The sequence below is a fragment of the Hipposideros armiger genome, unplaced genomic scaffold, assembly GCF_001890085.2.
Source record: "Hipposideros armiger isolate ML-2016 unplaced genomic scaffold, ASM189008v1 scaffold_121, whole genome shotgun sequence".
In the NCBI taxonomy this organism is placed as follows: domain Eukaryota; kingdom Metazoa; phylum Chordata; class Mammalia; order Chiroptera; family Hipposideridae; genus Hipposideros; species Hipposideros armiger.
In genome coordinates this window covers 1254725-1280262 of record NW_017731471.1, presented here as the reverse complement: position 1 = coordinate 1280262, position 25538 = coordinate 1254725, and the positions used below count along the sequence as shown (strand labels likewise).

The 25538-nt window shown below is 36.6% G+C and overlaps 1 protein-coding gene across 1 annotated transcript in view; it reads left to right on the top strand.

Annotated features, from left to right (window-relative positions):
- The window catches only part of CYSLTR1 (cysteinyl leukotriene receptor 1), a 32788-nt gene extending 14417 nt beyond the window's left edge, over window positions 1–18371 (top strand). The window contains exons 2-3 of the mRNA XM_019648163.1: window positions 13422–13507; window positions 17226–18371. Coding sequence (XP_019503708.1) covers window positions 17253–18275 — 1023 coding nt within the window. The 5' untranslated portion in view covers window positions 13422–13507; window positions 17226–17252 and the 3' untranslated portion in view covers window positions 18276–18371. The remainder of the gene's footprint in view (window positions 1–13421; window positions 13508–17225) is intronic.
- Window positions 18372–25538: the final 7167 nt, after the last annotated feature.

The window sequence follows — 25538 nt, the reverse complement described above, 5'->3', positions numbered from 1 at the left end:
CACATTCTTTCCTAAAACTGCTCTTTTGACCTGTACAATACTGCCGATTTTTTGTTTGTTTTCTTCTTGTCTCTCTTTGATACTCTTTTGCTATACCCTATCTTTGTCTTCATTTTACAGATAAGAAAACTGAGCATCAGCAAGGTTAAGCAACTCCCAAGTTCACACAGCTAATAAGTGGAGAAACAATGATTCAAACTCAGACTTGCCCTGACTCAAAGGCTATTGTGTTTTTGCCACTACATCCACATTGACCTTCTCTCAGTAGAAAATTATGCTGAGTTTTTCTCCTTTTTTGAAGGAGGAATAGTTTAGTATAACCAAAAAGTCTTAATTTATAAAACAAATAAATTGCTGTAAATAAAAGATGGCATAGACTAGAACTAAAATTAATCTCAAAGTTAAATACAGGAATTATGGGTCCATCAGGGAAAGCAAAGTTGTTTGGCTTCATTCCGCACCAAGTCCTCCCATTCCCATACAAGTTCATTCTTAAGTTCTTTCTCTCTATAACCACTCAGTGAATGTTTGTTTCAGAATACCTCAGTCTATATAGATCTCTCAGATTGAAAATTTAAATAACTTGCAAGAATTATGAGCAAGGAAAGAGCGCAGGCAATTACAAATCATTAGATAGATTGTCAATAAACAGGACAAGAAACAAGCTCTCTTTCTCTTTGCAACATATTACAGAAGCAATTTTACATAACCCACAATGTGTCTTCTTCAACTTATGTTGAAGGTCTCATTTCTATATTAAAAACTTAACTAAGTATTTTCTATTTTGACATTTTATCAAATCCTAAACTTTATTTATTTTTGTTTTTTCTTTTAATTTTGAATGTGTAGAATATTTACATGTTTCAAGTCAAAAGGTATTCTCAAAGAAGTCTTGCTCCCATTCCAATTCCCTTCACCCTGCTACTCCCTCCCCAACTCCTTTCATTAGTTTCAAGTTTATCCTAGTGTCTGAAATGGTGATATCACAGGTGAACCTTTAAAGCAATGGAAACCTGAAACATAAATTGTAGAGGTCATTGCAAATCCTAAACTTTAAAATAACTAAAGTTTATAATCTCACTGGAATTTTGGGTGTATTAAACAACTGTAGTCTTCTTGCTTTCTTATAATGTAAGCAAAAGAGGTTTCCTGCCACCCCTTCAACACCACAACCTATATCTACCTTTCAAAAAGGTACATTTTTTACAGCCATCAAACTGACCTTAAAATAAACCATGTTTCTTTTCCTCTAATTTTGAATTTTTCCCTTATCTTCCTGTATTTTTGAAAACCAAGTAACTGTAAATTTTCACTTATCACCTTGCTCCTTATAGAAAATATTATCTCCCTTATGTGGATTGTTTTGGTTCCTTGCACCCTTAATAACCCATGTAAGTGAGTCCCTTTTCCCTAGTAAAAATATCTCTTAATTTGTTGTACTACAACAAAGTGCAATCAGTAATGTAAACTCCCCAAATTTAGACTAATACAGCTGTTCTTATTTATATATTTTTGGAAATTTTCTCACAGTCATCTGGGAACCAACTTCCAGAATTAAAGTTATCTCCTAACATCAGTTTAGTGTCCAAATGTTAGAAAGCAAACAAACTCCCACTTTTAACCCTGCTGATCAAAGTTAGCCCTGGCATCTCTCCTGATTAGGATTGTTGGAGACATCAGATATGCTTGAATACCTCTTAAGATCTTACTTTTAAGGTAACAAAAATGTTTATGATTTGTTTAGATTGGATAAATAACAATGTCAAAATAGATGTTTCATTATTTAAAAGATGATACAAGTGGGATGAGGCTGGAGGTGGGCCTGAGGGATAATGGGTTGGGTGGAAACAATGGATAATTTTAAATGATGGCAGGATAACATTAAAAGAAGTTAAACTTTGGTACTGCAAGAAATGATCTCAGGAAAAAAAATCGCTTATCTGAAGAACAACAGTATTAGTTTATTTTGGTGAGTCACTATGCTACACTTAAGGGATATGCCTATCAAGACGATCAGAATTGTAAACTAGCATATCAGGGTAACTTGGTCCCTGAACCAAGTTTTCCCAGGAGTCACTATTCCAATAAATAAGCTGTAATTTTCAGTCTAAAGCATATCATAGACATAACTAGACATCCAAAAATATTCCACAGATTCTTTCAAATCTCTCTTTCAGAGAGCCCTCAGCTCTCCTTAGTATTTATTAGTGGATTCCTTCTTTCGCCAGGTAGTAACACTTCATTGGTCTCTGCCATTATCACTTTTCTCTGTTAGACAGAAGGTTGGATAAGAAACTAGGGCTAGATGGTGGAGGGGTTTGCCTGAAATATGGAGTTGGGACTTGTTTACAGACATGTGTTCACTCTTGAGCAACAAAAAGACAGGGAAAACCAAGGGTTAAGAATGATTAGTCTGGCAGTGGTGTGCAAGATAATTTTGAGAGAAGAGAGATTGAAATTAAAGGAGCATGAAAGATATCTTCAGGAATTACAAACAGTTCAGTGTGGGTCAAATATAAGGTGCATGTGAAAAGTAGGATGTTATTATAAGTCATCTATGTCTGAGGTAATGAGAGCCAGAACAGAAGAAGCAGCAGTAGGTATGAAGATGAATGGAGATGAAAAATATCAAGACTTGGTATCAAACTGAAAAATGGTTAGCTGGAACTGAAGCAAAATTGGGAAGGAGTCAGATCCCTCCTCCTTTCATTCCCAGCTTCCCAGATCTGTGCTGTTTTCCCCATCTATAATATTAACTTCAGTGTCTTCAGATCTCCAATTTTCAATGCCTTTCTGCTCTTTCCTCTTGCCCTCATCAACTTTAATAAAACCCTCCCTGATTCTTTCCAACTAATGAAGATGAAAGGGCCTGATAAATCTGGGGCTTGACCATCCTAAAGACAGTGTCATTTGAACAGAAATCAAAGCCTGTTAGAAACTCTGCAGAGTAGATTTCAAGCATCAGCTAAAATGTGCATGGGTAGATTGTTGGTCCTGGAACCCTAAAGCCATATGATGAGGTAGAATGAGAATCTTATACAAAAGATGATAAAAAAAGAATCAACAAAGATGATTTTATAAGTTTCTCTCTTAAAAGACCTGAGGAATGGCGATCATACTGCCAGAACCAGAGATGTTGTAACTTGTAAAATAAAAAGGGTAAGGCCAGAGATAAATACCTGCGAGCCCTAGAAAGTGGGGCAACTTTCCATTTCATTGAAGCCATTGATCTCTTATCCTACCTGCTCTCTTTTTTTTTCTAAGATAAAAACTAAAACAAAGCGTGAAAATATATCCAGAGCTTCAGAGATTTACAGAATGGCAAACTGGAAGGGAATTCAGAGATCATATAATACAGCCCTACTCAATTGCAGATAAGTGAAGAGATCATAGGGAGGGAGTGATTTACTCAAGATCACACAATCATCCACCACAGCTTGAGATATGCTCCAGGTCTTGTGCCTACCAGTCCTATGAATTTTCCACCATGACCATTGTCTTTCTCCATGCAAAGATTCCCTCTGATTTTGATAAGACATCAATGAAATAATATACAAAATTGATTACTTCAAATCAACCAATATTTAAAATGCCTCGTACTATATGCAGCATGAAATACAAAAAGAATAAGACTTGTTTATTGCCCTTTAAGTCTAGTGGGACTAGTGTGGGAAGAATGAGGAAGTTTAAATTGAATAACAACAGATATGATTGACACAAAACAATAAATGAGAATTATCAAGGGCCAGCCAAGTGATGCGATGGTTAAGAGCTGGCTTGGGATGCCAGGGGGCTCTGGTTCGGATCCCACATATGAGGGCCAGTGACACTGCCCTCTACAGCTAAGATGCTGAACAACAGCTCGACCTGGAGTTGGGCTGCCGTGAGTCGCCAGCGATGACACAGGCTGTAGCCCCTGTGGCAGTGGGTTGCCACGGGCTACCGTGTGTAGCCAGCAGCCAGCGTGAGCGGCCGTCCAGAAGCTGGCAACCTATCTGCCTCGCCCGGGAAGAGCTCAATGATGGTGCCAAATTGGACCAGTGAAGCAACGTCCTCCACAACTAGACTGAAGAACAAAAGGACAGCAACTTGTCTGTTCCCCTTCCCCCAATTCCCCAGCTCTGTTCCCCTCCCCCAATTCCCCAATAAAAATACTTTTCAAAAAAAAGAAAATTATCAAGAAAAGTAGAGAGTCCAATGTCAGCCATCATGGAGGTACAGACACATGAACAATCAACCTGGAGAACCATCTGAAGGCTAGCTATACAGAAATCCTATAACTGAGGTACAAAGAAGAGGTCACATAGAGACTGATAGGAGGGGTGGAGATGTGAAATGGGCCAGCCCCACAACCACATGTGGCAGTTGAGAATTGGGAGGGATATCTCAGCCGTGGAAGTTCATCCCAGAGGAGAAAGGAACCCCAGCCACACACCTGGCTCCCAAGTTCAGGGTATTGGTACTGGGAAAAGGAACCCCACAACATCTGGCTGTGAAAAACAGTGGGAATTCTGACATCCAGGTGAGATGGAAGGCTGCTGGAAACCCAGACGACCTCTTAAAGGACCAGCATACACTCACTCCCTCTCAGCCATTCACCCTGGGATCCAGTGGAAGAACAACAATTAAGGAGGCACCAGAGACATATAGGGAAAAGCTGAGTTGTGTGGCTTCCAGACAATGACTAGAGGGAAAGTAGACATTTTCACTGTGTAGAACCCTCTCCTTGTGCATTTGGTAGGTGGGCACCATCTTTCCTGTGTGGAGCCCTCCCCACACATGGTCAAATCTGAATCTGCATTGGTCTGGTGAACTCCCTGGAACACTGCCCCACCCAATTCATGCAATTCCAGAGGTACTATCAACAGCAGGCAGCCAACACTGCCCTGCACATCCCAGGAGGCTCTTTCAGAGGCAAACAGCTGTCCTGAATTCACTGTCGTTACTGGAGGCACTTTTGAGAACAGCAGTCAGTCCTGGCATGTGCTACAGTCTTTCTTGGACAACTCTCGTGGGTTGGCGGACCCCAGGTGGGTAGCAGCTGGCCTCAGTGTGCTCGGAGACTTTAGCCAGGAACCCCAGGCTCAGCACTAGCACCAAACCAGAATCTACATTAACCTGATGAACACCACTCACTCCACCCTAGTGACTACCTGAGATCCCACCTCATGCAACTCACATGCTGCATGAGGCTCTATCAGCGGCCCACCTTACAGGCAGCCAGAAGATGGCAGCAGGCCTTGGAATGCCCTGGACTTTTCAGTGAGCTCCCCCAGCTCCAATACTAGAGACAGCCATTCTCAGTTCACATTGTGGCCTCTCCCACATGCCTCTATGACCAACACAACAGCGACCAACCATGGATGCTTTGTAGCTCCTACCAGGTGGTCCTGGGTTGGACACAAACAGTGGCTAACATAGGCCTACACCAGAGATCCTCCCAAGAGACTCCAGAAACAACATACCTGAAGGCTAGATTTCAGACCACAGTAGAGCACCACTCAATTAGCCCCACAAGCAGCACACCCTAAGGGTAGTCTCAGAAGGCACCAGAGCCCGCTGAGGCAAATTTTACTCTGTGGAGTAAGCTCCCCACACAGCAGCCCATAAGATGTGAATGTAGCCAAACCTCACAGCCGCTCAGCCTGAGGATCAATCGCACCCACTGATATACCAACAGCAATCTAGGCTCAACTACAACAGGAGGGCACATACAACCAACCAAAAGACACTGTGGGAGAACTGGCACAAGTGATCAAGGAGACTATGCCACTGGGCCCCAGAGGAGACCTACTACATAAGGCCACCCTGCCAAGACTGGGAGGCATAGCAAATATACTTATATATAGAAACAAAAACAGAGAGGCAGCCAAAAGTGAGCAAAGAAATATATCCCAAATGAAAGAACAGGAGAAAACTCCAGAAAAAGAATTAAATGAAATGGAGGCAAACAATCTACCAGATACGGAGTTCAAAATAATGGTTATAAGGATATTAAAGGAACTTAGAACTTCAACAAAGAGATAGCAAGCACAAAAAGGACATAAAAACATTAAAAAGAACCAGTGAGAAATGAAGAAATAAATAACTGAAATGAAGAATGCACTAGAAGGAATCACCAGCAGACTAGATGAAGCAGAGGATCAAATCAGCAATGCAAAAAGAAAAGGTAGCAGAAAACACCAAATCAGCACAGCAAAAAGAAAAAAATATTTTTTTAAAAAAGAGGATAGTTTAAGGCGCCTCAGGGATAACATCAAGCACACCATTTGCATCATAAGGATACCAGAAGGAGAAAAAAGAGAGAGCAAGGAACTGAAAACCTATTTGAAGAAATTATGATGGAAAACTTCCCTAACCTGGTGAAGGAAATAGACATACAAGTCCAGGAAGTGCAGAGAGTCCCAAACAAGATGAACCCTAACAGGCACACACCAGAACACATCATAATTAAAATTAAAAATATTAAAGACAAAGAGAGAATCTTAAAAGCAGGAAGATAAAGGCAACTAGTTACTTACAAGGCAGCTCCCATGATTGTCAGCTTATTTCTCAGCAGAAACTTGGCAGTTCAGAAGGGATTGGCAGAAAATATTCAAAGTGATGAAAAGCAAGGACCTTCAAATAAAACTGCTCTGCCCAGAAAGCTATCATTTAAAATTGAAGGAGAGTTAGAGTTTCCCAGACAAGACAAAGCTAAAGGAGCTGATCATCACCAAACATGTAATGCAAGAAATGTCACAATGACTTCTTTAAAAAAAGAAGAACGGGGGAGGGACATAAAGATATATAATAAAATGCCGATAACTATCTATCAACAATCACTTTAAATGTAAATGGATTAAATGCTCCAATAAAAAGACATGGAAGCTGAATGGATAAGAAAATAAGACCCATACATATGTTGTCAACAAGAGACCTACTTGAGATCAAAAGACACACACAGACTAAAACTAAAGGGATGGAAAAAGATATTTCTTGCACATGGAAACAAAAGAAGCTGGAGTAACAATACTTACATCAGACAGCTAGACTTTAAAACAAAGGCTATAATAAGAGATCAAGGGGGACATAACATAATGAAAAAGGGATCGATCCAACAAGAAGATGTAACCCCTTTAACATTCATGCCCCAATATAATAGCACCAAAATATATAAACAAATACTGACCAAAATAAAGGGAGAAATCGACAGTAATACAGTCATAGTAGAGGACATTAACACCCTATTGACACCAAAAGACAGATATTCCAGTCAAAAAATCAACAAGGAAACAGTGGCCTTAAATGACACACAACCAGGTGGATTTATTATAACTGCTATTTTTAGAGCATTTCACTCCAAAGCAGCAGAATATACATTATTTTCAAGTGCACATGGAACATTTTCTAAGACAGACCATGTATTAGGCCACAAAACAAGTGCCAGTAAATTAAAGAAAATTGAAATCATATCAATCATCTTCTGTGATCTCAGTAGTACAAAACTAGAAATCAATTACAAGAAAAAAAGCTGAAAAACATACAAATATGTAGAGGCTAAATAATATGCTACTAAATAATGAATGGATTAACAGTGAGATCAAGCAAGAAATAAGGATACCGTGGGACAAATGAAAATTAAAACATAACAACCCAAAATCTATGGGAACAATAACATCAGTCCTAAGAGGGAGATTCATAGCTATACAGGCCTACCTAAAGAAACAAAAAAACTTCTCAAATAAAAATTCTAACCTTACACTTAAAAGAGCAACAAAAAAGAACAGCAAACAAAGTCCAAAGTGTGTAGAAAGAAGGAAATTATAAAGATCAGAGTGGAAATACATAAAATAGAGTTTAAAAAAATAATATATCAATGAAACCAAGACCTAGTTCTTTAAAAAGATAAACAAAATAATAAAACTTTAACCAGACTCATCAAGAATAAAAGAGAGAGGACTCAAACAAAATCAGGAATGAAGGAGAAGTTACAACTGACACCACAGAAACACAAAGAATTACAAGAAAATGCTACAAGCAATTATACTCAAACAAATGGGACACTCTGGAAGAAATGGATAAATTCCTAGAAACATATAATCTTCCAAGACCGAATCAAGAAGAAACAAAAAATCTGGACAGGCAGATTACTACAAATAAAATCGAATTATTAATCAAAAAACTCCCAACATACAAAAGTCCTGAACTGGATGATGTCATGGGTGAATTTTACCATACATTTAAAGAATTATCACCTATCCTTCTCAAACTATTCCAAAAAATTCAAGAGGAGAGAAAGATCCCAAGCTCATTTTATGAACCCACCATTACCTTGATTTCAAAACCAGAAAAGGACATTACAACAAAAAAAAATATGAACCAATATCCCTGATGAACATAGATGCAAAAATCCTCAACAAAATATTAGCAAACTGAATTCAGTAATACATGAGACAGACTATACACTATGATCAAGTTGAATTTATTCCTGGGATGCAATGTTGTTTCAATATTTGCAAATCAATTAACATGATACACCACATAAACAAAATGAAAAATAAAAATCCTATGGTTATATCAATAGATACAGAAAAAACATTTGCCAAAACTCAGCATGCATTTATGATAAAAAACTCTTAGCAAAGTTGGAAAAGAGGGAAAGCACCTCAACATAATAAAGGCCATATATGACAAACCCACAGCTAACATTATATTCAACAGTGAGAAGCTAAAAGTGTTCTCTCTAACATCAGGAACAAGACAAGGATGCCCATTTTCACCAGTATTATTCAACGTACTATTGGAAGCCTTAGCCACAGCAATCAGACAAGAAAAATAAATAAAAAGACATCCAAATTAGAAATGCAGTGAGGCTGCAGTGGGCTGCCATAAAGCTACTGTGAGTGGCTGGCAGTTGGCATGAGTGGCCAGCAGCCGGCATGAGCTGCCAAGAGCTGCCGTAAGTGGCCATCCAGTGGCCGGCGACCAATCTGCCTCAGCCGGGAAGAGCGCAATGATAATACCAACATGGACCAGTGAAGTGACGTCCTCCACAACTAGATTGAAGAACAAAAGGACAGCAACTTGTCTGTTCCCCTCCCCCAATTCCTTAATAAATTTTTTTTAAAAGTCCATATTACCCAAAGCAATCTATAGATTCAGTACAATTCCTATCAAAATACCAATGGAATTTTTCATAGAACATATAATCTTAAAATTTGTACAGAACACGAAAGACCCCGAATAGCCACAGCAATCTTGAAAACAAAGGACAAAACTAGAGGTATCACATTACCTGATAGGAAACTATATTACAAGACTATAGTAATTAAAACAGCATGGTACTGGCATAAAAACAAACACATAGATCAACAGAATAGAGAGCTCAGAAATAAACCCATGCCAAAATGGTCATTTCATCTATGACAAATGAAACAGGAATACATAGTGGGTTAAAGACAGTTTATTCAATAAACGGTGTTGGGGAAACTGAAGAGATATGTGCAAAAAAAGAAGAAAGAAAAAAGAAAGAAGAAAGAAAGAAAGAAAGAAAGAAAGAAAGAAAGAAAGAAAGAAAGAAAGAAAGAAAGAAAGAAAAACGTCACCACCTTCTTACACCATATACAAGAATAAACTCAAAATGGATTAAAATCTTAAATCCAAAAACCATAGGACTTCAATAAAACATAGGCAGTTAACTCTCTGACATTGCTCTTAGTAATATTTGTTTCTGATCTATCTCCTTGGGCAAGGAAAACAAAAAATAAACAAAAGGGAGTTCATAAAACTAAAACGTTTTTGCACAGCAAAGAAAACCGCCAACAAAAGAAAAGAGAACCTACTGAAAAGGAGAAGATATTCACCAATGATATATCTGATAAAGGATTAATATCTAAAATTTATAAAGAACTCATACAATTCAATACAAAAAAAAAAACCAAAAAAACCCCAAACAATCCAATATAAAAATATGGGCAGAGAACCTGAATAGACATTCCTCCAAAGGGGACATACAGATTGCCAAAAGACATATGGAAAGATATTCAATGTCACTAATCATCAGAAAATGCAAATTAAAACCACAATGAGATATCATCTCATATCTGTAAGAATGGCTATCATCAATAAATTAACAAACAAGTGTTGGCATGGATGTGGAAAAAAGGGAACCCTCGTGAACTGTTGGCGGGATTGCAAATTGGTACACCCACTATGGAAAACAATTTAAAGTGTCCTTAAAAACCTAAAAATAGAACCACCTTATGAACTGGCAATTCCACTTCTTGGTATTTATCCGATGAAGTTCAAAACACTAATTCAAAAAGATATATGCATGCCTATCTTCACTGCAGTGCGTTTTACAATAGCCAAGTTATGGAAACCACCTAAGTACCCAGCCATAGACAGTTGGATAAAGAAGAGGTGGTACATATATACAATGGAATATTACCTGGCCATAAAAAAAGAATGAAATCTTACCATTTGCCTCAACATGGATGGACCTAGAGGGTATTGTGCTAAGTGAAATTAGTCAGACAGAGAAAGACAAATACCATATGATCTCATTTATATATTGAATCTAAAGAACAAAATAAACAAACAAAACACAAACAGACTCACAGATACAGAGAACAAACTGATGGTTGCCAGAGTGTCAGGGGGTTGGAAGACTGGGCAAAACAGGTGAATGGGATTAAGAAATACAAATTGGTAGTTACAGAACAGTCATGGGGATGTAAAGTATAGCATAGGTAATATAGTCAATAATGTTGCAACAGCTATGTATAATGCCAGGTGGGCCCTAGACTAAATGAGGGGATCATTGCATAAATTGTATAAATGTCTAAACACTATGCTGTACACCTGAAACTGATATTTAATTGTAACTGAAACAAATAAATAATTCATTTTTTAAAAAGGAAAGTACAAATAAAATCGCACTGGACTTTAAAGGAGAGACATTTTAAATTAGGTTGGGAGGCTCAGGAATGGCTTTTTGTTTGATTAGAAACAAACAAGCACACAAAGAGGCACTACTATCTTCACTTAATAGAAGACACAGCCTGGGAGCTACCTCCGGTCGTTTGTAGATCATCAGCTCTACCTGAGCCACACTTAGAAAGCACAACAGTCATTCTCATTCATAGGTAGTTCTAGTGCAGCAAGAATAAAGAGCACAGTATAGGAACTGGGACTTTATGGTCTTAGTTACCTCATTCACTGGAACTTGACCAGACTACACATTCAATGGAGGCTAAGGGCTGAGGGAAAGACAATATATAAATATAAATATAAATATATATATATATAAAACAATACAATATATTATATAATTATATATATATATTGCATTATATTATATTGTACTAAATTTTATATATATATATATATATATATATATATCCAAATAAAAGTTCTGAGTAACTCCTGAATTAAATAATTGAAATCAAAAGTCATACACATATATCTACACTTTTACTTTATCACTTCTCCTTCACCCACCAAATCATCCATATAATAATAGCAAGTAGAATCCTACTGAAGCTGCTGTCAGAGACAAGAGTTTTCAAACTGAAAAGGAAAGAGGCAAGGAGAAAAAGTTTTGATTACTTGCTAGGTGAAAAGTTCAAAATCACTAAAGCAAGCATAGAAGAGACCTCAGAATCCCAAACTTGAGAAAACACTACAGTGTTACACAGATAATGCAACATTTACTCACTTGTGCATGTAATCAGTGGGCTAAGTTTTGATTTCACAGCTACCATGGAAATTGATAATTAGTATATTTGTCTGATAATATTAACATTTTCATAAAAGGGTCTTAGAAATTCATTAACTTCCTTTCTCTTTCCACATGAGGGATAAATGTAAGTTTTGCCTAAACACAAAACTGTGAAAGAGCCAAAGTTAATTTTCTCCATGTATAAGTTGAGTGTAATAAAAATTTCAGTATTAGAATGAATTCTTTTCAACTGCATACAAAAGTGTTGAAATCTGAATAACATCTATGGATTGTACCAGTCAATTTCCTGGTTTTAATATTGTGCTACTGTTATGTAAGATACTACAATTGGGGGAAACTGGGTGGAATAGCCCTCCATACTAATTTCCTATGAATCTATAATTATTACAAAATGAAAACAATACTATTGTGTAAAATTGAAAAAGAAAGGATTTCTTTTTCATTCAGTATTCAGCTAGAATATCTTGATTGATTACAGAGGCCTAGGACAAGCTAAACCAAAAAAAAAAGTTTACTGCCTGAGTAACAAAATATAAAAGCCAAGTCTGTCTGAGTAATTCCCCACCTGCAACCCATACTTCACCCAGACTGCTAGTAATAGGTTACCTGTGTCAACTCCTTATCTGTATAAAAAGGGGAAATTCAGAGAGTGAGAATAAATTTAACAAGATCTGAAAAATGATTATGTGAGTACAGGGTGGACTCAAACAACAATATTGTAGCTGTAGGTTCAGGTTCTTACTTTTAAAACTTGTCTATGTTTTACAATTTTTTTTTGCATTTTCTTTTTGATTTCCTTTTTTTCAGTAGAGTTCCTTTAGACAGTTCCAGCCTGTTTATACTTGTTAATAATAAACTGGAGGAAGATGTTTATTTTGTTGGAACTCAGACCACAGATAAATGAAAAGTGGCAAGCCTCTGGGATGCTTACAGACAGGGATGAAAGTTGCTGTAGGGCAACACAAATTTAGAAGAAAAGTGTTCAGGTTTCTACTGTTCCAAGAAAGCTCTTCTTTGCTCATTTCTTGAAGATTTGTAATACTTTGGTAGATTGTTCTGATATAGTTTAATTGAAGAGAAGAGATATACAGTCATGAAAATTAACTATACAAACTATAAAACAGTTGATCTCCAAGGGTATATATACCAAATTAGTGATGTAAACAATAAGTGCTATTATGAATTTTTAGGGAGAAGAGTCCAAGGTCCTCTAAGCCATCCTTCCTTCAGGGAAAACTGTTCCTAAGCTATCCCAGAGAGATATACTTGATATTTTAATGTTGTAACTCTTCTTCCTAGTAAACTAGATCCTTGGATATGAACTTCCAAATTATTTCCCCTTTGAACTTTGTAACAAACTATTTGGAAGAGAAAATGGAAAATATCATGGTTTCATAGAGAAAGAAGTATTTTTATAATAATGTGTTCCTCTTTAGATACAGAAGCTACGTGCACACAGCAGCAAACATCTGTGATCAGCCCTGATCTGTGTTCCAGGTTTTGCCCCTGGGGATGTAAAAAACGAATGGAGAGAAAAAAATGAGGCACAGAATCCAATAACTATTCCGAAGTCTGTCAGTAGAGCTGTGATGTTCCATCACACACCGTGGATCTGTGCTTAAGGCTGTTAAGCCCCCAAGACCCTTCCGGACTGCTTCTAAGGTCATTAACTTCCTTTTCAATCTTATGATTTCAGCTAAGGCTTCATCTGATATTACATTATAAGAGGAATTGACCACATACCAGGGACATCTGTGAAGAGTACTGCAGCATCACAGAGAGGTATGGCTCCATTATCTAAATAAGTCTTATTTTTTTCAACTTGCAAATTATCTTAACAAAGTAACTTTCTTCACCATCTGCACTAAAAATTAACTTCATTTATGTTTATTGCTTCTTTATATTAATCAATTAATAACTCATTTGTTTTGTGTTAAGATACCTCTTACCATACTCTATTGTAACCTCTCCACACTTCTGAGCCATCACTCCTCTCCCCGAACAGACTGTGAGCTGCTTGAAGGCAGGGATGAGATCTTAGGCATCTCTGTATCCATATAGTGTGGGTCTCATTATTGGAGGATCACAATAAATTCTATAAAAATGAATTAAATGTTGTTTGAGATAAGCAAAGCCATCATCTGTAAAATGACTTGCTTGGCCTAAATGATCCCTACCCCTCCAGGGTTTATTATTTGTTTGAAAGTCTTACAGTCTTTTTTTAATGCCCTAACATAAGTCATTGACTTGACTTAGTTATAAATAAACAATTGAACCTAAATACAGAAATTACTAGGAAAGCTTATTTTGGTCTGTAAAGACTGGTAACTTTATTAAAATGGAACTAAAGATCATCTTTTTTTGGTCTGTTTTTATTAATTTACTTATCAGTTTTATTTGACATCTTTCACTCAGAGATCTGGGAATTTCAAATTTATTTATAGTATTTGACAGACAAACAAATGAGTAATCTGTGCCAAGATATGGATTTTTTTTAAGCTGACAGTTAGTCTTATGATTGATTTAGTGCCTTCCTTAATACTTTGGGAAGCAACTTAACAGAGCCACTGTTAGGCTCTGAGGCTGGAAAGGGTTTTAATTATATTGGAATGGAAAGATAACTCTAAGTGATTAAAAAAAACTTTATTGGGGAACAATGTGTTTTTTCCAGGACCCACCAGCTACAAGTCAAGTTATTGTCCTTCAATCTTAGCTGTGGAGGGCACAGCTCAGCTCCAAGTCCAGTTGCCGTTTTCAATGTAGTTGCAGGGGCTGCAGCCCACCATCCCATGCAGGAGTCAAACTGGCAACCTTATTGTTAAGAGCATGCGCTCTAACCAACTGAGCCATCTGGCTGCCCACCAACTCTAAGTGATTTTGAATGATAAATAATACTTTCAAATGATAAACTTTTTCCATCATTCATTTACTCATTCACTCTATTAACATTTATTGAGTACTATGGGCAAGGTATATATGTGTTATCCCTGTGTGTGACACCTTCTTATATATCAACCAGATAGTCTGTGAAGGAAGATAACATATACATACAAATTATTTATCTGCAAGATAGATTTAGAGTTCCTTAGAAGGGAAAAAGATAGAAATTACTTTGGATGGAGGCTGAGAAGGCTCAAGGATGGGTAGGTTTTGCACATAGATGGAAGAAAGGGTATTTCAAGAAGAAGAAATCCATTAAATGAGACAGGCAGGTGAGAAAACAAGTAGCACATGTTCCTGGTATAGTAAAATAGTTGGTTCATTGAACTTTAAGATGTACAAAGAGGAAAAGTGAGAAAGAAGCTAGTTAAGTCCAGTTGCAAACAGACTGTAGAGAGCCTTAAATATCAAGCCAAGAAGTCTGGATTTTATTCTGAAGGCACTCAGGAAGCATTGAAGGTTTTAGAGCAAGGACATGACATAATTGGAGGCTATAATGTATGGAAAATTATTCTGGAAAGAGTTTGTGGCAGGTTGTAGTGAGGGTTGGTGATGGTATGCAGGACAGATGGTAATTATCTAATCCCTTTCAAGTGTAGTTCTTAAAAGAAAGGCTATATCAAAAATCTCAATAGCACCATCTAGTGCCTCACAACATAACACTGCCTGATTTGGGGAAAACCCAAGACAAGGCTGACAAAAAAGTCTAGATTAAGTTTAGGCAGTTTCCCTTTCTTCCACAATTTCACCTGAGTTCAGAGAACAAATGGTGAAACAGGCAGGTAACTGAAAAGCAAACTGAGAAATAATGCAGAGGTTGGGAATAGTGCTCTATGACCTTAGATATACACCCTCAGAATGATCCATCTTCAATTTTTTTTTATCATATACCAACAGGTCTTGGTGAAAATAATGACTTTTTTAATGAAAGGGGAAAAAAATGGATCAACTAGCCAGGATGGATGGATGGACAGCAAATATAATTGCTAGCAGTACCAAGCCTGACAAGTTACATCCCACCTACAATTACTACCATAGCTGTCTGTTTCTATGTCCCTAATGCAGAGACAACATCAGTCCCCTCCATTTCTGGCAGTTCTTGCATGTTCAAACAGTCTTCTCACTTTACAAACCCCAACTCCTCTCTTACTAGGGAACAAGAACTGTGTAAAAGGCCAAATAATCAGACTTCAATCAAAGGTTTTCCATCATATTATGTATGGATGAGTTGCTCCCACCTTCTTAAAAAATAAAGGAAAAGAATCTGGAGGAACACCAAAGAAATCACTACTTCCACACTATCTTATCCTTATTTCTCTCTGATCAGAGCTTGTTGAGTACCCTAATTGATTGTCCTGATATAGTTGAATTAGGTTAGACCAAGTAACACCTTCTTGCTATAAGATAAATGATCATGTAGTGTTGAACAGTAAAGCTTTGAGTATAAGTCTAGGAAGAGAATAAGGATGAACAGCTACAATATCCTCACCCAGAAAGTATATTCCAACTATTGGGTTGTTGGAAAAGTCATGACGTAGTTTTTCTATGTTTTTTGTGGCAAAAATGCATCATGACTTATCCGACAACCCAATAGTTATGCCATATTTTTCCTCAGAGCCTAAACTTATGGTATAGGTTTTAGAAATGCATTTTACCTCTTTGTACTATTTTCCTCATTAAAATAACTGGATAGCTTTTATAATTTGTCCAGCCTTGGTGTTCTGTGGTTCTAAATAAAGTCAGCCATGTTCTAGATTAAGATTATCTCCCAGGGGAGTGAGTTCCATTAATAACAAAACCAATTATTTTCCTTAGGTACAAGTATCACCCAACAGATATTACCTAGGAGGCCCTCTTCTTGGGGGAACTATGCATTCTCACCCAGATTTTATTTTCCAAGAGAATTCAGTGCTCTGCCAATAAGATGATAGATAGATAGATAGATAGATAGATTCACATTTATAAAACTACTATCTTAATAGTAACAATGGTTAAATGACAGAGAAGAGGATCTGGGACAATTTCAGGAAAATTCATATAAAAGTATAAATTGTATAAACCTCTATATCATTTTGGTTATAGAGACTGGCTTTCTTTGTTCTGGCTATTTTCCCTCAATTTAATACATTAGACTTTTTAAAAGCTCCTTTTCCTATACTTTTCATTATTAAAAACACTTTTTTCTTTAAAAAAAATAACCCACGATTATCTTTAGAGCTTTCCTCTCATTGAAAACACAAACATAAAAGTAAAATTTACAGAATAGTATTGGAGTGATATGACTTAAACTAAAGCAGAGCTGTTTTAGCTAGGTCTTGAAGATTAAAAGGAAGCCCATCAGCAAACATGGGTGGAAAAGGAGGGATAAAAGAGTGCCTGCAGGACCCAAACCCTTCTGAAGACAAGGTCCAGCTGTATCCCTCCTCATTGCCTCACCATCCTTGCTTCCTACTATGGTCAAAAAAGTATACATAGTGACACTAGAAAATGAAAATTTAGTACCTCCTGTAATTTATTGTCTGGTAAAAATTGACAAAAAAAATTTTAATATATATTGTAGGCACCCAGCAGACGTTCCTAGAGAAACATGGATGGAGTTGGAAATCTGACAGTATCTTCTGCCAGTAATAACCCATGCAATGACACTATTGATGACTTCCGCAATCAGGTGTATTCCACCTTGTACTCTATGATCTCTGTTGTGGGTTTTTTTGGCAATGGCTTTGTGCTCTATGTCCTCATAAAAACATATCATGAGAAGTCAGCCTTCCAAATATACATGATTAATTTAGCAGTTGCAGATCTACTGTGTGTGTGTACACTGCCTCTCCGCGTGGTCTACTATGTTCATAAAGGCATTTGGCTCTTTGGTGACTTTTTGTGCCGCCTCAGCACCTATGCCTTGTATGTCAACCTCTATTGTAGCATCTTCTTTATGACAGCCATGAGCTTTTTCCGGTGCATTGCAATTGTTTTCCCAGTCCAGAACATTAATTTGGTTACACAAAAAAAAGCCAGATTTGTGTGTGTTGGCATTTGGATTTTTGTGATTTTGACCAGTTCTCCATTTTTAATGTCCACATCTTACCAAGATGAGAAAAACAACACCAAGTGCTTTGAGCCTCCACAGAACAATCAAGCTAAAAATTATGTTTTAATCTTGCATTATGTGTCATTGTTTGTCGGATTTATCATCCCTTTTATTATTATAATTGTCTGTTACACAATGATCATTTTGACCTTACTAAAAAATTCAATGAAGAAAAATCTGTCAAGTCGTAAAAAGGCGATAGGGATGATTATAGTAGTGACAGCTGCCTTTTTGATCAGCTTCATGCCATACCACATTCAACGCACCATCCACCTTCACTTTTTACACAATGAAACTAAACCCTGTGATTCTGTCCTTAGAATGCAAAAGTCAGTGGTCATAACCTTGTCTCTGGCTGCATCAAACTGTTGCTTTGATCCTCTCTTATACTTCTTTTCAGGGGGGAACTTTAGGAGAAGGCTGTCGACATTTAGAAAACATTCTTTATCCAGCATGGTTTATGTACCCAAGAAGAAGACCTCTTTGCCAGAAAAAGGAGAGGAGATGTTAAAAGAATAGTGTAAACCCATCTCCAATGTAACCCAATGAAAAAGAGTTTCCCAAGCAAGTATGATCTCAAATCATTTACAACAAAAATAAGAATTTCCATTAATAATGTATAAGTACTTAACTGAATGTGTGCTTACAAATCTCTTATTTATGCTTCTACATACATTTTTAGAGGTCCTAAAGATACTTAAAAATTCAGTCCACAACTAATAAAAAAATTATAAATTATTTTTGACCATTCACCAAAAGGTAGAGAATTGTGTATTGTCACTGTAAAAAAATGGGTCCAAGATCAAGGTTTTCACCCTCAAACAAAAGCTATAAAATGATAAGAACTAGCCTTTTAAGATACAAAGTTAGTAAATATGCTTGACCACTGCACTGTACACCTGAAGCTGAAGCTGAATAATATTATATGTCAACTATAATTTAATATATACATAGTCACGGGACATGGAGTACAGCATAGGAAATAGAGTCAATGAAATTATAATAGATGTATATGATGTCAGAACAACAATAGACTGGGGAAGGGGGTTATCACTTTGTGAGGGGTGAAATGTCTAACTCTAGTACATTGTTTTGTACACCTGAAACTAATTTTTTTTAAAAACAAGATGAACTTATTACATGTGCTTTCCACATGCACAATAAACTCTTACTTACTGTTTATTTTTTAAAATTCCACAGTAATATTATATGGAAAAAGAAACAATTTTAAGTCCTAAAATTATGTTATTCAACTGAAAATTATATATATTGAATAGTCTTCTGCATTAATCTAGAAAGATTTATAGTCAAAAGTTAAATAGGTTTTCTGCCTGTATTCCCAAAATGAGCACATAAGTCTTAAAAATGTCTAGTATTTTACTTCATTTATTTCTTTTCCACTACTGTGGAAATCAAATCTAAAATAGTTTTTTAAAATAAAGAAAAAACACTTGAATGTTATATAAAAAAATCACTTATTTTCCAAAATGCAAAAAAAATAATAATAGATCCTTGGAATTAGTGCAGCTATAATTAATTGCCCCCAATCCCCAAAAGGAGGTAGCCATTAAAAATAAAATTTCAAAAAAAATAAAAAGTAAAAATAAAATAAAAATAGTAAATAGTTCTCAATCATACTAGCATATCCCTTTCTATGCATGCCATCAGACGAGAACTGGAATGACTCAGGAACTACATGAAATGTACGATCACCCTCTGCGTTTTTAGCATTGACTGGCTAGGCAAAGTAGAGCTATTTCTTCCATAAGAGAATATGCAAGTGCTAGAACAGCCTACTATTCAGCAAAATGGTCCTAGAAGCTCCATGCAATGTACAATCTGGAAACTGAGGAAGATAACCCTGGTCAAAGGTCAGTTTGTGTCCAATTTTCTTTTGCTCCTGACTTAGGCCCCCAAAAGAGAATGGTGGAATTTTTGTTACTCATTGAGGTTTGTATAGGGAATTCTCTCCTTACACAACACACAGACCTTCCGTAGAAAACCAGACAACTGGCATTCCTATATTTGAACAGAAGTAATTAAAATTAATCTAAAGAAGATAAAAATGGGTCTACGTTTCTACATGCTTATTACTGGGATCAAAATTAATTAAAATGAATTTCTAAATAAAAATTTGAATGTGAATATTAAAATTTGTTTTAAAAAGTACTTATATTTATGCATCTGTGTATAACTATATGTAAGATATTTTGCTCTATGATATGCATTTATGAGTGGAAGTTACTTATAAACTTTATTATTGTTTTATATTTTGTACTTTTTCATTTGCATATTGACAGGAATATTGAAGATATGTTTACAGTGCTTTTTATATTACAGTGGAAGCTTTGTTCTTAAAACAACAAAAACAACTTGATTATGGCTGAAATTCATGGACAAGCTGTTGCTGAAGTGTGGTCTGTTCCTTAATTCTGTATTTCAAAAAGCACATTACCTCAGAGGAAATCAATGATAATAGTGAAGAAAAAGGAAAGTTACGAAAGAAGTTATTTCTGAATCTGCCATGTGTATGTTATTTCTATTTCATTTCTAATGTTGCAAAACCTTAGGGGGAAAATACTCAGAACATGAAGACAGAGGACTTCTAAGGCATAGTAATAACTGATGTCCATTTATTTTTGTTTAACATACCTAAAATTTAGCAGTACCTATACTTTTACCCTGTACCATTTTTTGTCCTTGCTTGAGACAAAGATCAAATGTAATATTTATCAGAAAAGTCAGTCCTCACCTCTCATTTACTAAGCTTTCTGCTATTCAGTAAGTATAGTGTGGTAAAAGCACTACATTGGAAGCCAGAAAATATGGATGCCAATTTAGTCTCTATTATTTACTAGTGGTATAACTTTAAGCATGTGACATAAACTCTGATCCTCAGCTTCCATTTGTAAAATAAGAATAAATAATACTTGTCCTACCTTTCTTACAGGGCATTTTTGAAATTCAAACGTGATTATAATATACATACAGATGTTAACATACATATGTTAAAGTTTTACCTTAACATATATAATGTGAATAATTATAAAGTATTTAGAGATGGTTTTGTTACTTAGATATACTGATTCATATTTACTACATGAATTCTCAATTTTGAAAGAATTAGAACAAAATATGGCCATAATTAAATTCTATTCCACAGTAAAGAATCTTGTTGCTTACTTATTCCTATCGCCAGACATTTACCTATGTTCTCACTTCTACTCATCGTCTCACTTTTTCCCACACAGCAACATACCATACTTCAATCACCTACAAGCTCACCATGAAGTTGTTCTTTAATGTCATATGAATTTATAGCCTATACCACACTGTTTAGTACTTAATTTTTCCCCAATTTTTCTATATGTGTTAGTATTTTCTCCCAAAGTGGAACCATCACTTCACAGAATTCCTTGAAGTTGAAAAGTATACCTTTAAATCGTATTACCTAACATTTATTGAGCTTTTACTCTGTTTTAAGTGCTTTATCTGTATCAATTCATTTAATGCTTAAAACTGCCCTGTGAGGTAGGTACCATTATTATCCCTGTTTTGCTGACTTAAAAACCAAGGCACAAAGAAGTTAAGTAATTTGCTGTCAGACACCTGGTAAGCATCAGAACCAGGGTTCAAGTCTAGGCAGTCCAACTCCAGAAATAAATTTCTTAATTTGCTCTGCTATCCTTCTGGACCATTTTCCACCTTCAAAATATAAGGAGTAGAAGCAATGGTTTTTAAAATGGTTTATTTATTAATTTGAAAAACCAGGTTTATTTAAACTGCATGCTTAAAATTTTTAATGAACACATAAATCATGACCTAAAGCTTATAATTTTATTTGGAAGAACATCTTAAGAATATCATATACTATCCTAGAACATTGACATTATAAGGACCTTCATGTTTACAATTCCTAATAGTTATATAGTACCCTGTGGTGTTAACATGCCAGTCATCATACACATTCCTCTAGTATTTAAAAGTCCTTTCAAACTTCATGAGCTATGAAAGCTCTCTTTCATTATACAGTTAGCTTTTTATTTTATTCAGCCAATATGGTTTCTGTATCTCAAAAAATAATTTCAGATCTTAAATCAATGCTTTATATTTTAGTCTCCAGAACAAACATAAATTGTTTTGTGAACTCATCTTAGACTGTAAACTTTGCTGTTTTCTGTTGTTGTCAAAATTTCCTAGCTTTTTACTCTAGTGACATGATTTTGTATGTTTAATTGACTTTTGAATGGCCATTCGAGACAATTTAATATATCTCTATATCTACCTCTTATAACCCTTTAGCGACTTCAGTGGTGGAAAATTCAGAAGCTTGAAAGGTGATATTAGATCTCAGAACAGTGTAAATTTGTGGGCCTTTTTTAGTAAAGAGGTAGGAAAGAAAGCTCACTTATTCTATTCTACATCATGTGTACAACCTGGGTTAGATTACCTTTGCTTGATCAAAAATAGCAAAATATTTCTGAAAGGCCAAATCCAAAACATTCTCTTTAATCCATCCTAGAGCTCTGTTACTCCAGATAAATCACAAGACAAATTCTAACTCTTCACTCATCTGTTTACTACATCTCTTTTTTCTGAACTATTCATAAGTTTATTGAACCCAAGAATATATTTCTATTCTAAATTACAAAAGCATAACTTAAATTTTATCAGATTTACATGTACCACTTGCTCAATTGACATTTAAATGTGTATTCCCAATCATCTGTCCTTTACAGTTTCTCTTGATAGCTAGTTACTTGATCTAGGAAATATTTTGCATCTCACTAGCACTATCTTGAAAATTTAACACAACTAAATTATCCTTATGGAAAACTGTCCTTTGGCAAAGAAAGTTATGTTATTAACTATACAAAATGGTAAATAAAGGTTTTCTACTATCAGTCTCATTGCATTCTAGGTAGACAAAAATGACAATTTTCATTCCTCCTAAATACAACTACTTTTGTTTTGGTGTGGTGGCTTTTTTTCACCTTGCTAACTTGAAAGACACTGACAAACATGAAAATTAAAGATTAAAAAATAATGTCTAAGGGAATCCAAGATGGCAGAGTAGATAAATACTGTGCCTGATTCCTTCCATGAACAAATTAAAATTACAACTACATTATAAAACAATCAACCTGGAGAACCATCTGAAGTCTGGCTGAACAGAAGTTTTATAACTAAGCATATAAAGAAGAAGCCATGGGGCCAGCTGAGTGGCTCAGTTGGTTAAGAGCTCGCTCAAAGGTTTGAGCTCTGAGCAACAGTGGTTCGAGTCCGGCCCGAGCTGAGCTGCTTCTGAGCTGCCAACAGGTGGCAGGGTGGCTCAGCTAAAAAAAAAAAGAAGAAGAAGAAGAAGAAGCCATGTTGAGACTGGTAGGAGGGGCACAGACACAGAACTGGCTAACCTGAAACCTCCCTGTGGTGTTGAGAACTGGGAGGGATATCTAGCCACAGAGATTCCCCCTGGAGGAGTGAGAAACCCCAGCCCCACACGCCTCTCCAGCCCAGAGCACTGGTGCTGGGAAGAGGACCCCGCACAACATCTGGCTGTGAAAAACAGTGGGGATTCTGACAATCTGGGTGAGATGGAAGACTGCAGGAAACCCAGGAGTCCTCTTAAAGGGCCTGTAAGCAGACTCTCACAACCAGACACTCACCTTGGGATCCAGCGGAGAGAGAGTAACTCGGGGATTGCCAGAGACATACAAGGGTACAGATTGAGGTGTGTGGCTTCAAGATGGGGGTTGGTGGACAGTCGGCATTTGCCCTACAAGGGGTCCTCCCATGCAGCAAATAGGCTGGTGCCATCTTTCCTGTATTGAGCCCGCCCCCTACGCTTAAGGCAAAATCTGAATCTGATTGGTTTGGTGAGCTCTGCAGCTCTGCCCTGTTGACTCACTGCAACCCCGCCCCACTCAACTCCCCAAAGATGAAGGCACTTTTTCCAAGAGCAGCCAGCCCCACCCACAGTGCACTCTTTCTTGGAAAACAGAAAACTGGTGGGTAGTGAATGGCCTTAATGTGCTCTGACACTTTTGCTGAGTAACTTCAGGCTCAGCACTGGCACCAAACAAGAATTTACATTAACCTGGTCACCATAACTTTTCCCACTCTGGTGACTCCCTGAGACTCTGCCTCACCCACTTGCATACCACACAAGGCTTTATCAGTGGCTGAACCTTAAGAAAACTGGCAGGTGGCAGCAGGCCTCAGGGTGTCCTGACATTTTGCAGAGCTACCCAATACTGGTAGCAGATATACATCCTCAGTTCACAGCCTGGCCTCTTCCACCTGCCTCCAGGGTTAGCACAGGCATCGAACAACTATGGTTTTGCTTTATAACTTTTACCAGGGAGTCCCTAGCTGATCACAGGTAGTAGGTGACCTGGATCAGCACCAGAGACACTTGCAAGAGGCCCCAGAACCAACATACTTGGAGGTTGGCTTCAGACCACAGCAGAGCACCACCCAATTAGCCCCTCAAGCACGACACCCAAAAGACAGTCTCAACAGGCACCAGAGCACACTGTGGAGAATCCTACTCAGTGAGGTAAGCATGCCCCCCACTCTATACAGTCCATAAACTGTGGACATGACCAAACACCACACACACTAAGCCTGAGGGTCAATCCCACCCACTAACATACCAATAAAAACCAGGCTCAACTATTTTTTACTTTTATTTATTTTTAATTTTTTAATTTTTTAAATTAAATTTATTGGGGTGACAATGGTTAGTAAAATTACATAGGTTTCAAGTGTACAATTCTACAATACATCATTTATATATAACTTTGTGTGTTCATCACCCAAAGTCAGTTCTCCTTCCATCACTGTGTATTTGACCCCTTTATCTCTTCTACACTCCTCCTCCCCCCTTACCCTCTGATAATCACTAAACTGTTCTCTGTGCATGATTTTTTGTTTCTTTGTCTTCTTCCTTTGTTTCTTTCAGTTTTATATCCCACATGAGTGAAGTCATATGTCTCTCAACCCTTTCTGTCTGACTTATTTCGCTTAGCATAATAATCTCAAGATCCATTCATGTTGTCACAAATGGCAGCATTTATCTTTTCTGATGGCAGAGTAGTATTCCATTGTGTATATATACCACATCTTCTTTATCCCATCATCTATCAAAGAACACTTTGGTTGTTTCCATGTCTTGACCACCATAAATAATGCAGCAAGGAACATCGCAGGATATATATCTTTATGCATAAATGTTTTCAGATTTTGGGGGTAGATACTCAGCAGAGGGATTGCTGGTTCATATGCTAATTCTATTCTTAATTTTTGAGAACCATCCATACTGTTTTCTTTTTTTTTCTTCCTTTATTTTTCTTTTTTTTTTCATTCTTTTTCGTCTCTTTTTTTTTCTAATTTTTTCCATACTGTTTTCCATAGCAGCTGTACCAATTTACATTCCCACCAACAGTGTATGAGGGTTTCTTTTTCTCCACAGCCTCTAACACTTATTATTGTTTGTCTTCTTGATGATAGCCATTCTAAACGGTGTAAGGTGATATCTCATGGTGGTTTCGATTTGCATTTCCCTAATAGTTAGTGAAGTTGAGCATATTTTCACATATCTGTTGGACATTTGTATGTCTTCTTGGGAGAAGTGTCTGTTTAGGTCTTCTGCCCATTTTCTAATTTAACTGTTTGTTGCTTTTGTTGTTAAGTTATACAAGTGAGTTCTTTATATATTTTGGATATTAGCCCCTTACCTGAGGCATTGTTTGCAACTATCTTCTCCCATTTGGTTTGTTG